The sequence below is a fragment of the Genypterus blacodes genome, unplaced genomic scaffold, assembly GCF_046128005.1.
Source record: "Genypterus blacodes isolate CSIRO-AG114 ecotype Tasmania unplaced genomic scaffold, CSIRO-AGI_Gbla_v1 ptg000118l_1, whole genome shotgun sequence".
NCBI classification, from domain to species: Eukaryota; Metazoa; Chordata; class Actinopteri; order Ophidiiformes; family Ophidiidae; genus Genypterus; species Genypterus blacodes.
In genome coordinates, this window is record NW_027466921.1 from 2,483,811 (window position 1) to 2,504,320 (window position 20,510).

The 20,510-nt window shown below is 47.0% G+C and overlaps 1 protein-coding gene across 1 annotated transcript in view; it reads right to left on the bottom strand.

The window, feature by feature from the left end:
• Positions 1 to 19,707, bottom strand: part of nrp2b (neuropilin 2b) — a gene marked incomplete at its 5' end in the record, with an annotated part of 60,023 nt that extends 40,316 nt beyond the window's left edge. The window contains 5 exons of the mRNA XM_076162006.1: positions 6,327 to 6,482; positions 10,253 to 10,422; positions 10,548 to 10,703; positions 12,732 to 12,959; positions 19,526 to 19,707. Of these exons, the coding sequence (XP_076018121.1) occupies positions 6,327 to 6,482; positions 10,253 to 10,422; positions 10,548 to 10,703; positions 12,732 to 12,959; positions 19,526 to 19,707 (892 nt within the window). The remainder of the gene's footprint in view (positions 1 to 6,326; positions 6,483 to 10,252; positions 10,423 to 10,547; positions 10,704 to 12,731; positions 12,960 to 19,525) is intronic.
• Positions 19,708 to 20,510: the final 803 nt, after the last annotated feature.

Below are 20,510 nucleotides of genomic sequence, written 5' to 3' on the forward strand. Positions count from 1 at the left end.
AAGAGTGTATTTCTTCTTCTTCTTCTTCTGGTTATAAGCCAGTTGTTTTATCCTGACCTTCGCCCTATGCAAGACAATAACAGTTTGGATTTCACAAAATGTTGGACTTAGACGTCTTTTTAAGGGTTAAGATGCAGTGATTCAGGCTCTTTGCGTCCTTTGTTCACAAACGTTTTGGGAAATTACCAAACGAATCACCCGACACCAAAGCCAGCCCAACAGGTGGAGGTCCAAATCTGGTGTGAAGGTGCCGTCCGCTCACCAGCAGGTCATTTGATCCCAACAACTAAACTACTTAACTGATGGAGGACGACCTGCGGAGACGGGAGACACGGGGCTCTGCGCTGAGGAGGTGAAACAGGATCTGGAGCTCAGGACAGCTGCTGCTTTCACTGTAAACATCTCCACCGGCAATCATCTAATGGAATACACCTGCAACCACCTCTCCCTGTGTGTGTGTATAGTGTGTGTCAAATGTTCCTACCTGTGTTTAAGTGATGAGGTAAACAGACACCGGGAACAATGGGTGGTAAACCGACGCCTTTGCACACCTGCTTCCTCTCTCTCTCTCTCTTTATCTTATCTGTATCTCTCTCTCACTCTCTCTTTCTACACACTCACAAACACAGGCCTCCTTCCTCATCGCTCAGAGGTGACAGGCTTGGGGAATGAATACTGTTTAACTTTCATTTTCACACATTTTCATCCTCACACACACCTGCTGCGCTGAATAACAATGGCAGCGCGGGGCAGACGACCAAGATCCTGTCGCTGCTCCTGCTTTAGTAGTCAGGAGGTGATGTAGTCGCGTCCCTCAGCGCATGACGAGGAATGTTTTCAGCTCACTAGTAAAAAAGCGTGTGTGTATGTGTGTGTGTGCTCGTGTGTGTGTGGTTTGCGTCTCCCTTGGTCAATAAAGGCAGGGCAGCTTTCAAAAGAGGGGGAGTTATGTGCATTTTGTGGTACAGAAGCAGTATAATCTTCTGTTCATACACACACACACACACACACACACACACACCTAAGTCTGTAGTCTGTGTGGTTAAAAACAGTGAAAAGCAGATGAACTTGCCTTTTCTCCTTCAATATTCAATGGCACTCAAACTCATTTTGTCCTGAATGTGTGTGTGTGTGTGTGTGTGTGTGTGTGTGTGTGTGTGTGTGTGTGTGTGTGTGTGTGTGTGTGTGGATGTGCCTTTGTACGAGTGTGTGTGTGCGGTCCTGTTCTGAGCCTGTGTCGGCCAGCGAGGGCCCGCAACCAACTTACTGAATTATTCAAATGTCCGTGCTGCGTCTGTTCTCCCTCTCTCTATGTAAGTGTGTGTGTGTGTGTGTGTGTGGTCAGAGTTATGAAATAGTAAAACACCCCGTCCCCTCTTATTCATCACACTAAGACGCTCACTCATCACACTCAGGACTCACTGACTGTGTGTGTGTGTGTGTGAGAGAGAGGAAGAGACTTTGGGGGAGGCAGTCTGCATTTGACAGCTCTGACAGCTAGATGTGTGCGTGTGTGTGTGTGTGCGTGCGTGTGTGTGTATGTGTGTGTGCGAGTGAGTGTCAGTAAAATCCACACATCTCACAGACCAAGTGACACATGGTGCCCTCATAATACCCGCTCATTACCTTCTTTCATTCCTTCCATTTCCATCACTAACCTCTCTCTCTCTCTCGCTCTCTCCCTCCCCTCCCCGTTGTCGTTTTATTCCCCTTCCCTCTCCTCACATCCTTCCAGGGCTCGCGTCGCTCAGACCTCAAATCTCTCCGCGGGGACTCGCTGGTCAACACCCTGCTCTGCTATCCTCATTACTCCTCCTCTCCTCTTCATCCATCCATCCTCTCCCTGCTGCTCCCCTGCTTCCCCTGCTATCGCCGTCTTTCCTTCAAGCAGTTGAGCGTCTCTGTTCCCCCCCCTGTCTGCCTCCCTCTGCGCCGCTCTCTTTTCTCCACTCTCCCTTTAACCTAACTTCGCTTTTCTTCCTCCCTCCTTTTGCATTCCTCCCACATCGCCTCCCTCCATCCATCCCGCAGATTAAGGTGGGAATAGGAGTCGTGGCTCTTGGCTGAGGTCCACCTCTCTGATGGCCACAGACAGCTCTGCCTGCAGCCATTCAGGAAGCCTCCGTAACGACATTTGTAGCTTGTTGGACTTAAATGTACTGCGGCTCTGCAGCAGAGGGTCTTAAACTCATCCGGACATGAACCCAAGACATCATCATCCCTCATCCGCGGCAATCTGAAGTATGAGAACCAGGACCCGGCCTGTGGAAAGTCTGACAAATCGAATCAAAGAGCAGTTTAACTTCTGGAAATACTGATCTCAACTTTTTTTGTCTGTTGCTTTATGGTAGAAACTCACATGAACGCTCTGTGATCTGATGTCATCATTAACAGAGGACAGGAGAAAGAGCTGGGAGCTACTTAGCTACAAGTGAAGCTACAAACTTGACCACATTCAAGAGTAGCGTAGCTATTTTTAAAGCATTGTAGCTACTTGTTTAACTTACTGGTTTTTAAAGCTACAGTCACTCTCTGGCTCTTATTCAAACCATACTGGAATTGTTCTGGAGTTATTTAACATTGAAGTAGCTTGTATGCAGTCAGCTTCTTGTTCTGGGGGAGCTTGCAGTGTAGCTAGCTGCAGCAGGAGCAGCTTGGTTACAGCTTAACTCCTGTAAATCACCGGTGGCCTGGACCATTTCAAAGCTGCTTCCTCAGCACTGACAGAAACCTTGTTGGGCTTTGCTGGTCGTGCCTGCGGGCCGTCCTGGTGTGATTTGTGGCGCCGTGTGTGTGTGTGCTTGTGTGTGTGGCTGTTCAGACTGAAGCCTCGCCGCAGCTCCATGCAGAATTAATTCAGACCACAATCAGGCAGTCGGACCGCAGTAACAGTAAATTAGAGGATAGCTTCAGCCTCCTCCTTTGGTCCAGTGTGATGTTTAAACCAACGCCATCACTGCTTCACCTCTTATCAGTCCAGTCCTCACGTCGCTGACATGGGGAGGAAACACTTACACAACTTTTTACTAATTACAAAAAGCACGTTCAAAGTGAGACGTCGTGAAAAGTACTCCTTCTCTGCATCTTTCCCTCTCTCCTCTCTTCTCTCTCCTCTCTCCTCCCCCTCCCCCACCTGTGGTGCACCTCTCAGGTCAGCATCTGGCCATTTGGGAGCCTGTCAGTACATTTTATGTAAAAGTGTCCTCTCAATATTGCTCTGCCTCAGCAAAAAAAATAGAATAACACATATTCCATATGTAACATCTGGTTCACTGCGGCTCTGTAATGACATTATCAAATACATTACAGATCACACAAATCAACATCATGTCGTGTGATGATGGCGCCGCCCCTCTGGCCTGGCTCCCAGATGTTGGGAATCTGAGCCCACGTGTATATGTGTGTGTGTGTGTGTGTGTGTGTGTGACTCCCACTGATTCCTGTCCTCCTTTTACCATTGCCAAACAGAAACACCATTTTTCAAACAGCATTTAATTTGCTTGTCTATTTCATGATGACTTTCGCAGAAACACATGCAGGGAGGGACCCAGGGATGATGGAGCACGGCGGACGGATGAAAGAAGCGATTTGGGGTTAGAGAGAGAGAGACAGAGAGAAAGAAGGAGGGAGGACGGAGTGAATGAAGATGTCATGGCACTGAGGGAGGAGTCAAGCAGGGAGAGATGGAGGGATTGGGTGATGGAGGGATTCTGAGAGGACGAGTGAAAGGGCGAGTGAATGAAAACGTCAAGCAGCTGATGGATGGACGGCACAGTGGGAAGAGAGTGAAACAGTTAACAGAGAAATTAGATAAGTTTTGATGGCAGAGGCGATGGCAAAGTGGCTCATTTCACACATTAAAGCTGGGTATGTATTATTAAAAAAGTCATATATTGGCTGGGCTTTAAATGAGCTTCAGGACACTGAAAATGGAACAAAGCATTAAAACTACATAAACTAAATTCTGGCTGGATATTGCATTAAAGACATCGTCTGATTGTGATCTCAGCCAGCAGCTCGTCACTCTATTACAGACGATCTTCATCTATTTTGTTACAGGTGTAGCTTTAAAATAGCTTCAATTAAATAACTTTATTTATGAGAACAATCATAATCACCTGCAACTTTTCTATTTCATCTTGTCAATTCATTCATCCCTACCTGGTTGCGTCTGACCGATCACACAGTACATCCTTCATACTGATTGCCTCTATAAGGAGTAAATTCGGCCTGTAAGTTCACAGATACTTGATTATCATAACCGATCCCTGCATTAATCGGCTCGGGCGCTGGTCTCAATCATAAAAGCAATTCCCTTTAACTACTCTGTGAATGCAGACGCAGCATTCTACACACTCCACACTATAAAAAGCAGAGCCAACCAGGCTGCTGAGTGCTTTTTGTGCGTCTTTCTAACACAAAAGACACACTCGCTCACTTACACCCTGAGACACAACAAAGGCCGACTAGCTGACTGTGCTATGGCAGCTGAGAAGGGACATTAGGCACCAAGATGCTGACACCATCCTTTCATCATTAGATAAATGACAACACCATCACTCTTTTCATCTTTCCTCATCCTTTCTTCTTCTGGAGGCAGCAGCCTGGAGTGAGAGACAAACTGGAGGTCTGTGTACTGTACACATTTTGTAAACAGCAGCACCATCAGATTGCTGTGCAGTCTGACTCAGCAGGGGGTGGACGGCTTGAAAGACCTTTACCAGTTGCTGTGTGTATGTGTGTGTGTGTGTGTGTGTGTGTGGTTGTGTTTGTAACAAGGGTGGGGCTTTCAAACAGCAGTTGGTACTGAATTATTCTGAACCTCTGCTCTTACACTCACACACACACAAACACACACACTGAAGGTGCTTCCTGGGCTTCTCGTCAACACCAAAGGGATTATGGGTGATGACATTTAGCCTCAAACATCATTAACATGTTCTTCACTTCTCTTTTTTTATTGTTCCATTGATTATTATTGTGTTAGGAGTAATTTTGTTGACTCTATAATGCACTGATCTGATTAGCTGAGGCATTTCTTCCTCCTCCTCTTCCTCAAGTGGAAAAATGAAGTGGTTTTAGTCGCACATATTCCACAAACTCATTTAATTTTTCAATTAAGAATTCCATTCCAGCCTCAGTCTGAGCTTAATGTACATCTGTAAAGCTGATTAAGAGATTTGCTTTAGACTCACTTCCTCTTCCTCCATCTTTCCTTAATTACGCCTTCTTCTTTTTTTCCCCCCTAACTACCTTTCCCTACATCTCCCTGTGTTTTATCCATCAATCACTTCTCTGTGAGTTTGCTCGGGCTCAAAATCCTTATGGGAGCCCCAGTCCCACACACACACACACACCCCAACGGCTGCACTGCATCTCCGATTTCTCCGTCAGGAAAAGGAGCATTTATGTGTGCGACACTGTGCATGTGTGTATTAGTATTTGAGTAGGAATGAGGGTGTAAAGCGCAGAGCTGGTGTGGCGTTAGACCGCAGGATAAACACATGTGACCACAAGAGCAGAGGGAGAGCGGCCATGATGGAGAAGCCAGCAGCAACTCTCCAACACTTTAATTGCAGTTGCCATCATTTAAACCCCCCTCCCTCCCTCCCCTCCCTCCCTCCAGTAACACGTGCTTCATTCCGGCCCCGGCGCTGATGATACATCAAGCCTTAACGCCTCCGAGTGGAGCAGCTCCCAAACTTGTCCAAGCAGATCTGCAACGGGCTGAACTGTGACCGTGAAGCAATGGGAAGCAGATGGGATGTGAAAAGCAGACGGCGCTGCCTGAAACGCGGTGGCTTGCAGCGATGTGAGGTATCACTCTGAGCAGGGAGACATATGCTGAATCTGGTTGGTCATAAACCCTTAAGTGAAACCAAATGATCAGCAGTGAAATGACTCCACACGCTGTAATTGCAGACACCAGTTGCATTTTGGGGGTTTGCGGTCACTTCTTACTGCCTATACTCAGGTTTCTCCTTGCCGTGTGTGTATGTGTGTGTGTGTGTGTATTGCCCATGAGTATCCATCTCTCTAATTGCCCTGAGTACCCCTGTAGCTACATGCTTTACACTTAACACTTCCAAGTATTTGTCCTGCGCTGATTTATTGTCTTAATCCCAGTAAAATCGAAGTTTAACAGTGCAAGTAAACATACTGACTGTTAAAGATGTTGCTGTTTGCTCACGTACTTTATGTACCGTTGCAGGTACATTTCAGACCCTTGTGATAGCAGATATGTGCCTTTTGTTACATAGGAATTAAGACAATATTGTGGTACAACTCCAGCATTTGTGTGTCTGTATGTATGTGTGTGTTCCTACCTTGTGGTTCTTGCCGTATCTGTACACCATCCAGTCCTCTCCATTGGTGCTGACCTCCAGCTTGAACGTGGTCACGTAGTAAGACTTCTGTGTTTCCTTGGAAATGGCGCCCTGGGTGGCGATGCCAGTGAGGACCTTCAGCACGTGGAGATCCACCTGTAGGGGGCAGAGTGGAGTCAAGGTCAACGCCAAATTATTCATCACTTGACACCAACATAACAGGAACCAGGACCCATTTTGGTACCAGTCCAAACCGGTGGACAACCATTCATTTGTTAGCATTCATGGTTAGCTTCTACGTGGTGATTTGACTCCATAGGACCACTTGGGGACTGAACAGCGTCTAGTTTCCTCAGCCATTAACTCCTAAAGTCCTTGGGGAATCACACAGAACCCTTGACAGGAGAGCTGAGCTAAAGAGTTCAGAGAAACCTTTTACAAACTTCCAAACTAAAGAAATCGAGTCCTAATCCTGATCTGAAACTCTCCCCTGAAGAGGTCAACAACCAAGACATGTCCTCTTAATGAAATTGGATTAATGTATACTGTGGGTGTACTAACACACACACATACACACACACACACAGCTGAATTTATCAGCCTCCACCTCTCACCTTCACGGCTCCTCTCTCTCTCTCTCTCTCTCGCGCTCTCTCTCTCTCTCTCTGTCTCTCTCTCTCTCTCTCTCTCTCTCTCTCCTCTCCACTCCCTCACCAGTCTTTCCTGGCTGGGTCGATAGTAATGACCTCATTTAAATTTCTTCTTATACAATAGACATAATCACCTCCTCGTCCTGATTGCGGATGCTTGCTCTACGTGTCTGGCATGCTCTCTAGCTGTGTTGACACTACGTGAACAGCATTGGCGTGGTAACAGATGAGAGCACACACAGGCTTCTCTCAGTAGAAACACAGTCGTTTAGCTCTGCGGGAGAATCACATAGATCCCCAAAAACCTTCATCGCATGGATTCTCTCAATTCAGTTACAGTAAAGAAAGAGATGACATCATCCCTGTGAATACTTGCGTGATACTAATGAGGGATCACAACTGCTCAAGTAGTATAGCCAGCAGGGGGAATGTTTAGTTTCTGGTTCTTCATTGCCAAAAGTCTGTGTTTTTTCCTCACAATTCCGAATTACCTTCAGTTTTTTCCGCGATCTGACTTTCTTCTGGTCATTTTAAAGCATCAGCCCCTCCCAGTTGAGACTCCGGCCCCAAATTCATTTAGGAAACAACGCAATTTTAACATTTACAGTCCGAGTCGGAATCTTAAGTGTAATGTTCCTCCTGAGTCTTTTAGAGCGGCTGGGCTAAACTATAAAATGGCTGAACACAGATTATTCTTCAGATTGTTTATGATTTCAATCCAACTGGAAAATTGTTTTGATCAGTTTGCACAATGATTGACATTCCAAGCCAACACTTCCGCAAATGAGATATTATATGGGAGGAATCATGGAGGCAGACAAGTGAGGCTGCAGAGAAACAGAGTGTGAGATGAAAAGGATTCTACTGCAGGTTCTAACATTTATCCTCCTGCTTGGTGCTGCTGAAACCAACAGATTAATCAGAACTAGTTTTGTGTGTGTGTGAGTGTGTGTCTCTGTGTGTGTGTGAGTTTGTGTCCCACTGGGGTATAGTACAAAACACTGGGGGAGGTAAAACGCTGTGTTAGTTATCTGTCAGAGAGACAGGTGTTTTAGATTACTTCCAACACACACACACATGGACACACACACATACACACACATATACGCTTAGGGCAAGACAGAGATCCACCAAGACAACTAATCGATAGTCCGGAACTGGGGAGAGGAAGCAATGAGAGAGAGAAAGGGAGGGGAAGAAGGGAATGAGAGAGAGAGAGAGAGAGAGAGAGAGAGAGAGAGAGAGAGAGAGAGAGAGAGAGAGAGAGAGAGATGCTAAGTGAAGCTTCGTTGGGAGGCTCCTCATCAATCACTGAGCTGTTAGACTCACAGAGTCACCAGCACCCACATCATCAATCTGCACCACACCTCACTGAACCACACCAGATCAGAGATTACAACAGGATAGAATAGAACAGAATAGATTAGAACAGAATAGAACATAGAATATACACAACAGAGCCATTTAAACCACACACGTGGCTATTGAACTGCCAGAGCAAGACGCACACGCACACACACACACACACACACACACACACACACGCCACAGCCACAGCCACAGCCACAGCCACACACATGCACGTGCACACATGAGCACCCTCAGTTTTAAGGCACCATAGGGTGCAAGATGCAAGGAAAGGCACGTAGGCATTTTCGACAGCTGCTTGTCAAGATGGGAGTTACTGCACGCGCTCACACACACACACACACACACACACACACACACACACACACACACGCTTGCTCTCTGTAAGGTGTTAACACAGGGGAACAGCTGAGAGCCTCAGTGGAACTCAGTGACTCAACCACAACTCCAGCGAGGCCAGAAACACCCAAACACTGAGTATCAGGAGTGTGTTCATGAAGTGGGTGAGCCACCTGAACAGCACACACACACACACACATGCTGTCATCCTTGAATTTGGACTGAATCTGGAAGACTCTATCTGTGTGAAGTAGGCTCTTGTGTCTAAAGTCCATCATCTTTTAAAGAAATCAAAGAAATGGTTGGAGCATTTCACCCATTATTCATGTCCAAGTCTCTGGGTTGCTCATACAGCCAATATCTTTCCCAATCTTTCATCCAGGGAAATAATAACAGCATGAGAATTAATATAAAGAGACGGGGAGAGGCTGTCAGCTGCAGTGGAGGTGAGACAGGCAGGAAGCTGGAGACGGACGGACTTGGACTTGTGCTGTCTCTTGGACGCTGTCCCTTCCTGTGTGAATTCACCCTGAGCTCAGCCAAACTGGACGTCTGTCAATCCGACTCCTTATCTCGCAATATCTGTGTGTAACAAACCGCTGCACGTCCATGAAGAAGTCATTAAGAGACATTAAGAACCTGCGTGAGTTTATAATCACGTCCACGTTAGTCCACACTGGAAGACACTGTGTTGGGTGAAAAGCCTGCTGTTTGTTTTTTATGTCTTTCTAATCTCAGTGTCATTAATCATATGAGCAGCAGGGATAACAGCACTGCTGGAGAGGAGAGGAGAGGGAAGGGGCTGTTTACAGGAATTCTGCGGGAATGGGAATAAACGGACTGACTTTCCCTTTCCTCTGTGTTCTCAGAGTAGCATCCGTTAAGATCTAATCTTCTGTTTACAGCCACCGTGTCCCAGTGACGGCCGGCCCCCCTGCAGCTTCACAGGGGGTGTGTGATCCTCCATATTCCCAGGTGGCCCGTTTCCCGTCTCCCCCCCGCCCCCCCCGCCCCCCCCCCCCCCCCCCCCCCGCCCCCCGCACCAGACAGCAGCATAACTCAGGCTTGGCATATGGACCGCACAAAGCTGGCACGGATATGGAATACAGGAAATGATGCTTTACCCTGGCGTACAGCTCAATACGCCTCCCTCTCCTGCTCTCTCTCACACACACACAAATAGCTGCGGTAGAGTTATAATGTGTGATATGTCAACACAAGAACATTGGTGCCACTGAAGCGAGCATGTGATCTGTTTGGGTTGATCCAAGGTGAATTTGTTTTTTACGAGAATAAACTTTGGTATTTGGGGATTAGCGGGGCTGTAGCACTGGGGCAAACAGAAAGGGAGGGGGGTAGTTACTGTCCTTACCCAGAGGAGGTCCCTGGATTCCCTAGATGCCTCCTAAATCAAGAGAACCTAAACAATCCTCACTGTGAATGTTCCTGTTTTTATTCCAGCGGGACTCTTGAAATGTATCCTGAGTATTATATGCAATGCTGACCGCAGGAAGGAGCTCCGTCTAACATTCGGCAACAGGAAATCTGTGTTTTCCCTCCCATTCCTACCTGTATGAACTCCCTGGTGCTGTCTTCGTTGGGCGTCCACGAGTTGGCGTTGTGATGGAGTCGTGCCTGACGCGGCTGCCAGTGTCCGTCTTCGAAACTGGACGACGCCGTGATCTGATCGTCCGTGATTTTACCCGACTGCAAGCCAAAGGCGTAGCTGCAGTGGAAAACTGCGAGGAGAGACAGAGAAGAAGAAGAAGAAGAAGAAGAAGGGGGGCAGAGAAGAAGGTTAAAAATTGGAGGCTTTATCTTGTATTGACTGTGATTTACACACGTCGATGAAGCGTCGTCTTACTCTCGCTGACTTGCTTGTGCGTCATGTTGTAGCGAGCGGAGAATCCGTCTTTAGCCACGGCCATGTCGGTGTGGAAGGACAGAGACAGAATCCCGGTGGACGACTGGATCTCAGGAGGCACTCTGGTCCCACAGTATCGACCAATCAGAGGGCCCACTGCCAAACAGACAGGGAAGATACACATACATGAGGTTTGCACAAATATAGTCTAAGCAAACTTAATTGTAATGCAACTTTCATGATAGATGACACATAGTGAGTGTAAAGGCATTTACATTGATCACTCAGCACACGCGCGCGCTCACACACACACACACACACACTCTTTGTCTTTCATACATTGGCTCATCTCTCCTCTCATTACCTTGATCCTCTAACATCTCTGAGTGGACACTGGCCTCTCCAGGGTTTGTTTGTCTATGTGTGTGTGTGTGTGTGTTTGTGTAAATCCAGGAAACTAAGTGATTCCTCTCCTGTCTTATTCTCTAATACCACAACTTGTATATGTCAACGCAAACAGATGAGTGTGATTTAGAGCCCAAGGGTGTGTGTGTGTGTGTGTGTGTGTGTGCATGTGTGTGTGTGCATAGGGGTTGGAGCACTCTAATAAATTCATCCTGTTATTCCCTGGCTCCTCTCTCTCTCTCTCTCTCTCTTGCACACACACACACACACACACGGCCTACGGAGGAGGAGGAAGATGAGAAAAGAAATAACCGGCAATCGATCAGGGGTATTGATTTTTTTTTTCTTTTTGGAGTGGGTGGATATTTGAAATAGGACTCTTGAGCAAATAACTGTAATAACTCTTTCTTTGATGGTGGAGGAGAAAAATGGAAGAGGAGAGGAGAAGGGAGAGGAGAGGAGAAGAGGGGGAGAGAGGAGGAGAGAGGTGGAGGAGAGGAGAGGACAGGAGAGGAGAAGAGAGATTAACTGTTGGTGGAAACATTGTTCTCCTCCATTATTTTTCCTCTCCTCCTTTCTCTTCTCCTCTCCTCCTCCCCCAGTTAGTATTAACATGTCATTCTCATCCTCTCTTCCATCTTCACGTTCTCCATTTCGGCAGCTCCGCCAAAAACAATTCTATCAGTTCTGAATCTCCTGCTTCTATCTCCCCTCCCTCATTTCTTTCTGTCTTTCTTCCTTTCTCTCCTCCTCCTTTCTTTCCGTACATTTCTCCCTGCTGTCCTGCTCTCAATCTGTCTCCTCCGCTCAGAGCCTCTCTTTGTGTTCCATCCCTCCCTTCCTGCCTTCTTCTTCTTCTTCTTCTTCTTCTTCTTCTTCTAGCTGTGTAAGTCAGTGTGTCTCGCTCCAGTCTGAGCCTGAAAAATCACCCAACTGGTGTCGGGAAAAGATTAAAAAGGTGAAACAACACAGACTCAGGAAAGTGTTCCGGCTGTACCGTTTTACAAAGTTATTCCTGGGAAGAGATGGAGCTTTTATCGATCGTGTTCAGGTCTTGATGCCTTATTTGTGAGTAACTTGGCATCCAGAAGATTCTGCGCAGTCAAACTGGAAGCTGGACGGATGAAGAATACAAAGATGAAGAAGGAAATTCCCTTCAGCTACAGCCGACACCTTTGCTCCTCCCTCCTACCTCCTCTTCCTCTCTCTCTCTCGCTCTGTTCTTTCCCAATCCTCCCTTTCCAGCCTCAGCAGAGCTTTCGTGGCCTTCTGACTGTTTATCTCCGACATCTTTTCTTTGTTCTAACCAGATCTGACTTCTATTGTCATGTGTCTAATTCCTTCCAGTCCTCCCAGCAGCTGCAACAGAAATATCCCAACCTTCTCTCCTCCTCCTCCTCTCACCTCCCCTCTTGTCTTCCTCCTCTTGGCGACTCCCGTTTTAGTTCTCCTCCCCATTAAAAAGGAAAAACGTGCCGCTTCTCCACAATAGGTGCCAACATCCTGCCCGGGAGCGGCGCTTTCATCTACCAACGCACACCTACTGAAATAGTCGCTCCTCCATCAGTCAATACTGCAGATGGAGGAAGAGGATGTGCACCATTTCTCTCTTGGTTCAGTGCTTTTACGCTTGAAACGGACCAATTAGTTTGTTCATCATCGTCATCACTATCATCCATGTCGATTTTATTCTCCTACATGTTACTAAATGTTTATTCATGTCATCAATCGCATTCCCAGATCCCAGATACCTGATCAATAGCTCAATAACAGACTCACCTCCGGGAAGTCCGTCCCACACTTCCAGCCAGTCGTACTTGCAGTCGCCCTCGCCGCCCGGCAGGGGGTCGTTCTCCAGGTCAAAGGTGAGGAAGGTGAGTGTGACGTCCATGCTGGCGGGCACGATGATGATGAAGGAGCACTCCAGGTTGTGAGGGTATTTGTCAGGGAAGCCCGGCGACTCGATGAGACCCAAGGGACTCGTGAAGTTACGGGAACAATCGGAACCTGGAGCAGAGACACACACACACACTTTATTATGTAACCGGACCTCATCACCCCATCACAACACACATCTATCCAAGTACAATCCAGCACTCAATCATTGAAATCATAATTATATTTTCACAGCAAAACTGAAATCCAACCAAATGACTTCTACCCTCACTTTCCATAATGTCCTGACAAATATGCACAACCCACCCACACACACACACACACACACACACACACACACACACACGTGCACAGCAGCTGCACTACCTCCATCACAGCAGATCCACTGAGGGATGTCAACCATTTTGGATGAATATGAATTTATTCTCATTAAAGATTTGCATTTGTTATAAAGAGGAGAAGGTTTGTGTTGGACTGCTTGTGACCCAGACGTGTAGCTAGGCGACAGCAGGCTGGGACAGCGATCGACCAATCAGTGAGCAGGATGGCCTTCAGTTAAATGGGCCTTATCTTCATTCTATTTCATTATTTAGCATATTTTGGGCAGGGAACATTGAGAGTCAGCAGATCTACATTCTGACAGCAGAGCTCAGAGAGACAGAGAGAGAGGGAGAGAGAGAGACAGAATCCAGCATCTGAAGTGTCTCTGAGCAAGGCATGCTCTAATCTCACTCTAATCTTCAATAAGACGATATCAGGCTACACGGAAAGGCGGAGATGGAGAATAACTGTGAACCCATCATCAGGCTGAGACACAGATGGTCATGAGTTTAGAAATGAACAGACAAAGACAGAGGGGGGGGGGGGGGGGGGGGGGGGGGGGTGAGAGAGAGAGAGAGAGAGAGAGAGAGAGAGAGAGCTGTCAGCTGTCAGCTCCATTCTGTTAACATCAGTAAGAGGCAAGACAAGCATCATCATAAATGTTCTCGCTGTTATCAAATATATACGCACTTAATGCACTGCACACAAACACTCACACTCACACAGAGGAGGATAAGTGTGTGCACACACATCACAGGATCAGACACAAACACACAGTAATCCAGGGTTCTCCTCTATTAATACACCCACGGGCCCATTATGGAGCGAGTGGGAAAGCACCGACTGGACTATTACTCCCAGTACACCGGCCACGCATAATCACACACACACACACACACACACACACACACACACACAACCAACACGATAACAATACACACATATAGATAATGATGTTCGCCAAAAAACAGGAAAGACGCGTGCCACAGTAAAAGCACCAACAATCGCAACCACACACTCATCACATACACACATTTCATGCAGCGCACACACACGCACACACGCACACACACACACACACACACGTGCGCGCAGATCTAAGCCTCTTATGGTAACCCATTTCTCTGCGGTGTGTTTGGGTGTCTGCTCAGCAGGCAGCTGTTGTGCTAAAGTGCAGGCATTAGTAAATGAAGAGAAATTAAGAAAACGTTTAGAGAGAGTGTGTGTAACGTACTGAGGGCGAGTGATAAAATGATTAAGAATGAGGAAGTAAATGTGCTTGGGTGTGTGTGTGTGTGTGTGTGTGTGTGTGAGCTTTCCTAAAAACGCCACAAGCCTCCACCGAAACGAAAACGGTTTCGCCTGAGATTTCCATGGAAACTAGGTTGTTCCACCAGTGTGAGTACAGGAGAACAGACGGAAAGACTGGCAGGATGTCTACGTATGCCTCAGAGAGTGTGTGTGTGTGTGTGTGTGTGTGTGTGTGTGTGTGTGTGTGTGTGTGTGTGTGTGTGTGAGAGGGAGAGATTCACAATCATAACAATACAATCTAACACTCCTGCAACTGTAAAATGTTTGGGGTTTGTGTGGTTTCCTTGCTCGTTAAATCAGTTGAAATTCATCCTGGAAGTTCGTTGGGGTGACGATGGAAACTGTCAGTTGTTGGTGATGGAGAGCAGTATTGATCGGTGTCGTTTCTGATTGATTTGTTTGCCAAACGTTCTCACGTTACACTTACAGTAGAGCAGACCGTCTGCTCTCTGCCCTGCTTTCCACTGTCTGATATGGTTGTTATTGTGACCTCCTTTCACATGCAGTGACCTCCACACACACACACACACACACACACACACACACACACACACACACACACACACACACACAGTCTCTCCCAGGGTTCCCCTTGCTGCCGGCCCCCTGCTGAGCCTGCTGCTGTGTAGCGTGTGTGTGTGTGTGTGTGTGTGTGTGTGTGTGTGTGTGTGTGTGTGTGTGTGTGTGTGTGTGTGTGTGTGTGTGTGCGCGTGCGCGTGTGTGTGTGCTTGCAGAGAAAATGTCTGACCAGCTCGGCTGCCGGCAGCGGTTTGATTCCTTTCTCATTACTTCACGTCCATGAACATCACAAAAACACAACTGCCCTCCTTTCCCTCCTCCTCTTCCTCGCTCCATCCCTCCTCCTTGTCTGTCTCTCTCTCCCTCTCTTTTTCCCCCAATTAATCTCAATTATATCTCCATTTCCTTTTCCCGTCTTCTCTGTTCTCTTCCCTCTATCTCCTGTTTTTCATCTACTTCTTGCCCTCCTCCCACACACACACACACTTCTCTTTCTTCCTTTCTTTCTTTCCTTCTCTTCTGACCTGCTGTCCCCCTTTGCCATCCTTTCATCTTCCACAGCTCCATCACTCCTTTCCCTCCCACTGCCCAATTTCCTACTATTCTCCCCACACACCCCATCTGTTACACGTGTTCCTCTGTAATGTAAGGTTAGGGGCCATGCTGTGTGTGGGGGTGTGTGTGTGTGTGTGTTGCTGGGTAGATCAGGCACTCGGTGGTTTTGACTCAATAACCTCTAGGGAACAGGACCAGATTTGTCATTTGTGCTGCGAGCAGGACAGCAGCACACACACACACACACACACACACACGCTCTTCCTTGCCTTTTCCTACGCGCGTGTGTGTGTGTGTCATTTCACTTGAAGGCTCACGCTGTTGAAACTTTGCTGACATTTCCATTCCAGCCTCTGTCAGCGAGTCACAGCGGGACTTTCCCTCAGTCACAAACGCAACATTTACACAAATTACCACTGACACATGAAATCACTCTGTCACAACAAATTCCCCTTTTAACTCGCCGGCGACGCAATTCGTGAAAAGACTCGAGTCGGGGAACGCCGCTGCGATGATGTAATTTGGGGAAATATTTAGATTTATGCTTGAGGAGTTTGACTTGCGGATGGAATTTTAGAGGATTTCGCAACATAATTGGACCGTCGTGTCTCCAAAACAAAATGTGAGGGAAATATTTTTGCACACACACACACACACACAAACACACACGGTTCAGGGGCGAATCCTACTGCAATAAATGAGTGTAAATAATTCATCAGTGGGCGAAAAAAAGCTTTCAGGCTTAGAAACAGCAGACGTTTCCAAACAGCACGGCTGAATTAAGTGATAATTCATATAATTATAGTTTCACTTCTTATTTCCTTTTTGGCTCACTTTGAAAGAATACCAGCTCGAGACTCTAGACCCCGGTCCCTGGCTGGGTCAGATCTGGATCCACTTTACCTCAGTGAGAGCCTGAGGAGGGACGGAGCCGCGTGATTGGTCGGTCTGCGCTAATAAAGAGCGTCAGAGAGGAAGCGCCGCAAGCTAACGGGCAGAATGTAAACAACAGAGATTATTGGAGGGATTGTCACGAATAGCTTCCAACATTACAGCCCCCCCAGTGTGTGTGTGTGTGTGTGTGTGTGTGTGTGTGTGCGTGCGTGTGTCTTAATGCGGATATGGGTTTATGTTTGCGTGCAGACATGTGTGAGCTTCCCTGCATTTGTGTGTGTGTGTGTGTGTGTGTTTGTGTGTGTGCGTGTGTGACCGACAGGCGAAAGTCTGTCTGTGCATTTCATAGTTTCTGCTCATTTAGTCGAGCCTGCATGAGTGCGTTAATCCGTGTGTGTGTGTGTGTGTGTGTGTGTGTGTGTGTGTGTGCTAGTGTAGTAAATTCTGGGTCACAATAACAGCTGGGGGCACGTTAGTTAAACAGTGAGATTTGATTGGCCGACACGGTTGAGACACGGCTGTCCGCATCCGCGATTGGTTTGAAATTCTACTACAGTAACCATAGTAACAGTATACAAAAAACAAATGGTGTTTGAGTGTGTGAATTCATTTTTGCATTCAAATATATGTCATTGGATCTGTGTGTGTGGGTGGATGAATGTGTGTACCTACTGGCTTCGCACACACACACACACACACACCTCATTACCCTAAATATGATGTTTGGGGGCAAAGACCACCCAAAGACTCAGGCAAAGGGATGAAGGGAGGAATAAATGAGAGGAAGCAAAGCCCAAGATGCACCGCACACTGAAACAGACCAACGTACTCTGCCCACTAATAACGTGTGTGTGTGTGTGTGTGTGTGTGTGTGTGTGGTATACTGTGTGTTGTCCAATATTTGTCAAATTGCATGAGGAAGAGGAGGAGAGGAGAGACAGAAAGTTCAGATTGAGACTATATGTTCAAGAAAAGCACAAACACACACACACACACGGATACACATGCACACACACACACCAACTCCATTCACCCACGCAAGCAGACGTTGGGTTGCACCTTCCAGGATAACAAGATCTTGTTAGCGGTATGACAACAGCTTGAACATTCCAAATGGCTCCATCATTAATGCCAGAGAAGGCTGGGTGCACACACAAACACACAGACACACACACACGGTGGAGTTTGTGTGTTTTGCTGCTTATGTTGTCTCCATTCTGAGGCTAATGGTGACCTGAGTGACAGTGTGTGTGTGTGTCACTGCATCTCCACATTCTTGTTGTTTCTCATCTCCCGTCTGAGCTGAGCAGATCGCTCCTCTTCATCGCGTCGGCCATGTTGCCGTGACGCTCCTTGGATCCTGCCTGAGCGCGCCACACGTACATGAAACGCACACGTGACATGACAGCGTCGTTAGAGAGGATTTCCCACCTCGTTTGCTGTGTTTGGCTTTCTTGTGATGTTTTGTCACTAATTTGCCGTCTGAGACAGGAAGTGAAGCGAGTGCCTGGTTGCTCCTGAAACGGCTGCGTGTGTGTGTGTGAACAAAGTTAATGCAGCGAGATAATAAACCATGAATCGTGCAAGAGACAAACACTGATGCTGGCTCAAAGGCACTAAAGTCCCTAGGCTTTGAAAAGGCGGCAAACGTTCCGCAACCGAGTCTGTTCAAAACGTGAAGCGTGATTATCATACCGCCTCAGATCTCACATGAAGGTGTGCATGTGTGTGTGTGTGTGTGTGTGTGTGTGTCCTCATTTTGTTCGGTTATAAAAAATGTGCAAAAGCAGGTTTGATGAAATCTCAGAACTCCCAGATGTTGCGGTCGATCAGGCAAAGCTTTTGATTTTGAAGAAAAACAAACATCAAACTAAACTTGCACTTAAATGATGATTTACTGTCTTAATTGTGGTGCAATCAAAGTATTAAAGCACATGTAACTCTCTCTCTCTGTCTCTCTCGCTCTCTCTCTGTCTGTCTCTCTCACTCTCTCTCTGTTGGCGCAAGGGTGTGAACACTGACACCCTTGTTGTTTTAAAGTCCGTAGGGTGGACCATGTCAAGCGAGAAAAAGGCCCACTCACACACACACACACACACACACACACACACACACACACACACACACACACACACACAGAGAGAGAGAGATCCCAACAGGCTGGTGCCAGCAAGCAAGAAACACCGTCAAGCACACGTGTTGTGTTTGTAACCTCAGCCCTGTGAGAGAGCGAGCGAGCGAGACACAGGGAGAGAGAGAGTGTGTGTGTGTCTCAGGGGGACGGGGCTCAGGACTCAATTAAGCAGGCATGTGTGGAATGCTTTCAGGGGGAACGGGACAAGATGGCTGTGGGACCGGAGCTGTGTGTTCCTGAGCCTCTCTCGCCCTTGATCTCAATTGGTCTCGCTTTGGTTGACCGACGGCAGCATGAAGGGGAGCCATGTCACACACACACACACACACACACACACACACACACACACACACGCAAACACACACACAACGTGGCGTGAAGGGGAGAGACGTCTCGCCTGGACCGTCCACAGGGATTTCTCACTCTGTCTCTCCGTCTCGCTCTCTCTCTCTCTCCCATGACAGCGAGCAGGCGAGACAATGAGGCGTGTTTAACCCTCGAAGTGTCACTCCTAACGCACTCACACCGACTTCTAATGGTACAAACTCCTCTTGATAAATGTGATAATGGTCATAATATTTATTTAATTATTCATTCATTCTTTGCTACAGAACATTTATGGCCAACTTCAGTTTTTAGGGTTGAATCCAAAATCAATAATAAACCTTCTGGGATCCACATTGAGCAGTTATGTGCATCATTTAAAGTAAGATTGTGTATCTGTAGATTATCTTTGAACTTAATGGCAGTTGTGGGGTTCCGAAAAATTTACCACAAACCCCATTCTGTCCTGACGCCCAATGAGTTGGCTAAGATCGGAACATGGTTACCGTCACCAAGACAACCAAACCATTACGTCTTAATTTCCACCTTGGTAACCACGTTTTTATTTAAGCTTTGCCTGAATCACACAAATGTTCTTGGTTCAGTCGTGTCCACTTACCGGTTTTGAAGATCTCATAGCGCAGAGAGAAGCCCGCCCCCTGGTGGGCGTAGTCCGACACAAACTTGATGTAGATGGAGGGGCCCGACGATATGATGGGGGCCGGGGCGATGTTACTGCAGTGTTTCCCCAGCATGTCGGCCGTCTCCGAGTTCCCATCGTGGATCTCTACGTAGTCGTACCTGCAGAGGACAAACAGACGTTCAGATGTTTATCTTCCCTGCTCTTCACATTTGTTTCATTAGCATCCGGAGCCTTGGAGGGTTTGAAGCTCTGGCAGTGAAGGTAAACATTCATTAATCACCTTCACTGACATGCAGGCCCACAGGGACCTGCAGTATCATGTATCTGCTGCTGGACGCTGCTATTCTGTTATTTGACTTTTGTCTGATTTGGTCTTTGTAAACATTGCTTAGTAAGGAATAATTTACAGGACAGGAAGACGGATTTTTGCATTGTGAGGACACAGTGTGGACGTTTCATCCCAGACTGTGTCCCACAAATGAGGCCAACTTGTTTGAAATGATAATAAATCTTCTTATTGCTGTGTAGAATTTATCATTTTTGGAACATTTTGTGAGAGCTGCTTTTATTTTCATGAATTTTCATTATCAGGAATGAAAATCCATCATTTTCCTGAGAAATTCTTTGCACACAGATTTTTAAACTTTTTCCTACACATTTGTATCTTATAGAAAGTATAGATGTATAAATCTTGTCCAATAGAGATTTTTCTACAGTGCAGCATTTCTTGTGGCCTGTGAAAGAGAAAGTTTCAGTGAGAAAGAGTGTTTGTGGCTGTAATGAGCTGCAGATGAACTTTGTGTGTTTGCGGAGAGGAAGTGGTTAAATGAATCATTAAATCCTCTCTTCGCTCTTTTCTTCTCGGCTGACGGCATCGCAGCACGTTCAGCCACAGAGAGGAAGCAACCGGCAAACACGACTTCTGAAAGGACGGAGACCGACTACCAGCAGGAGCTGATGT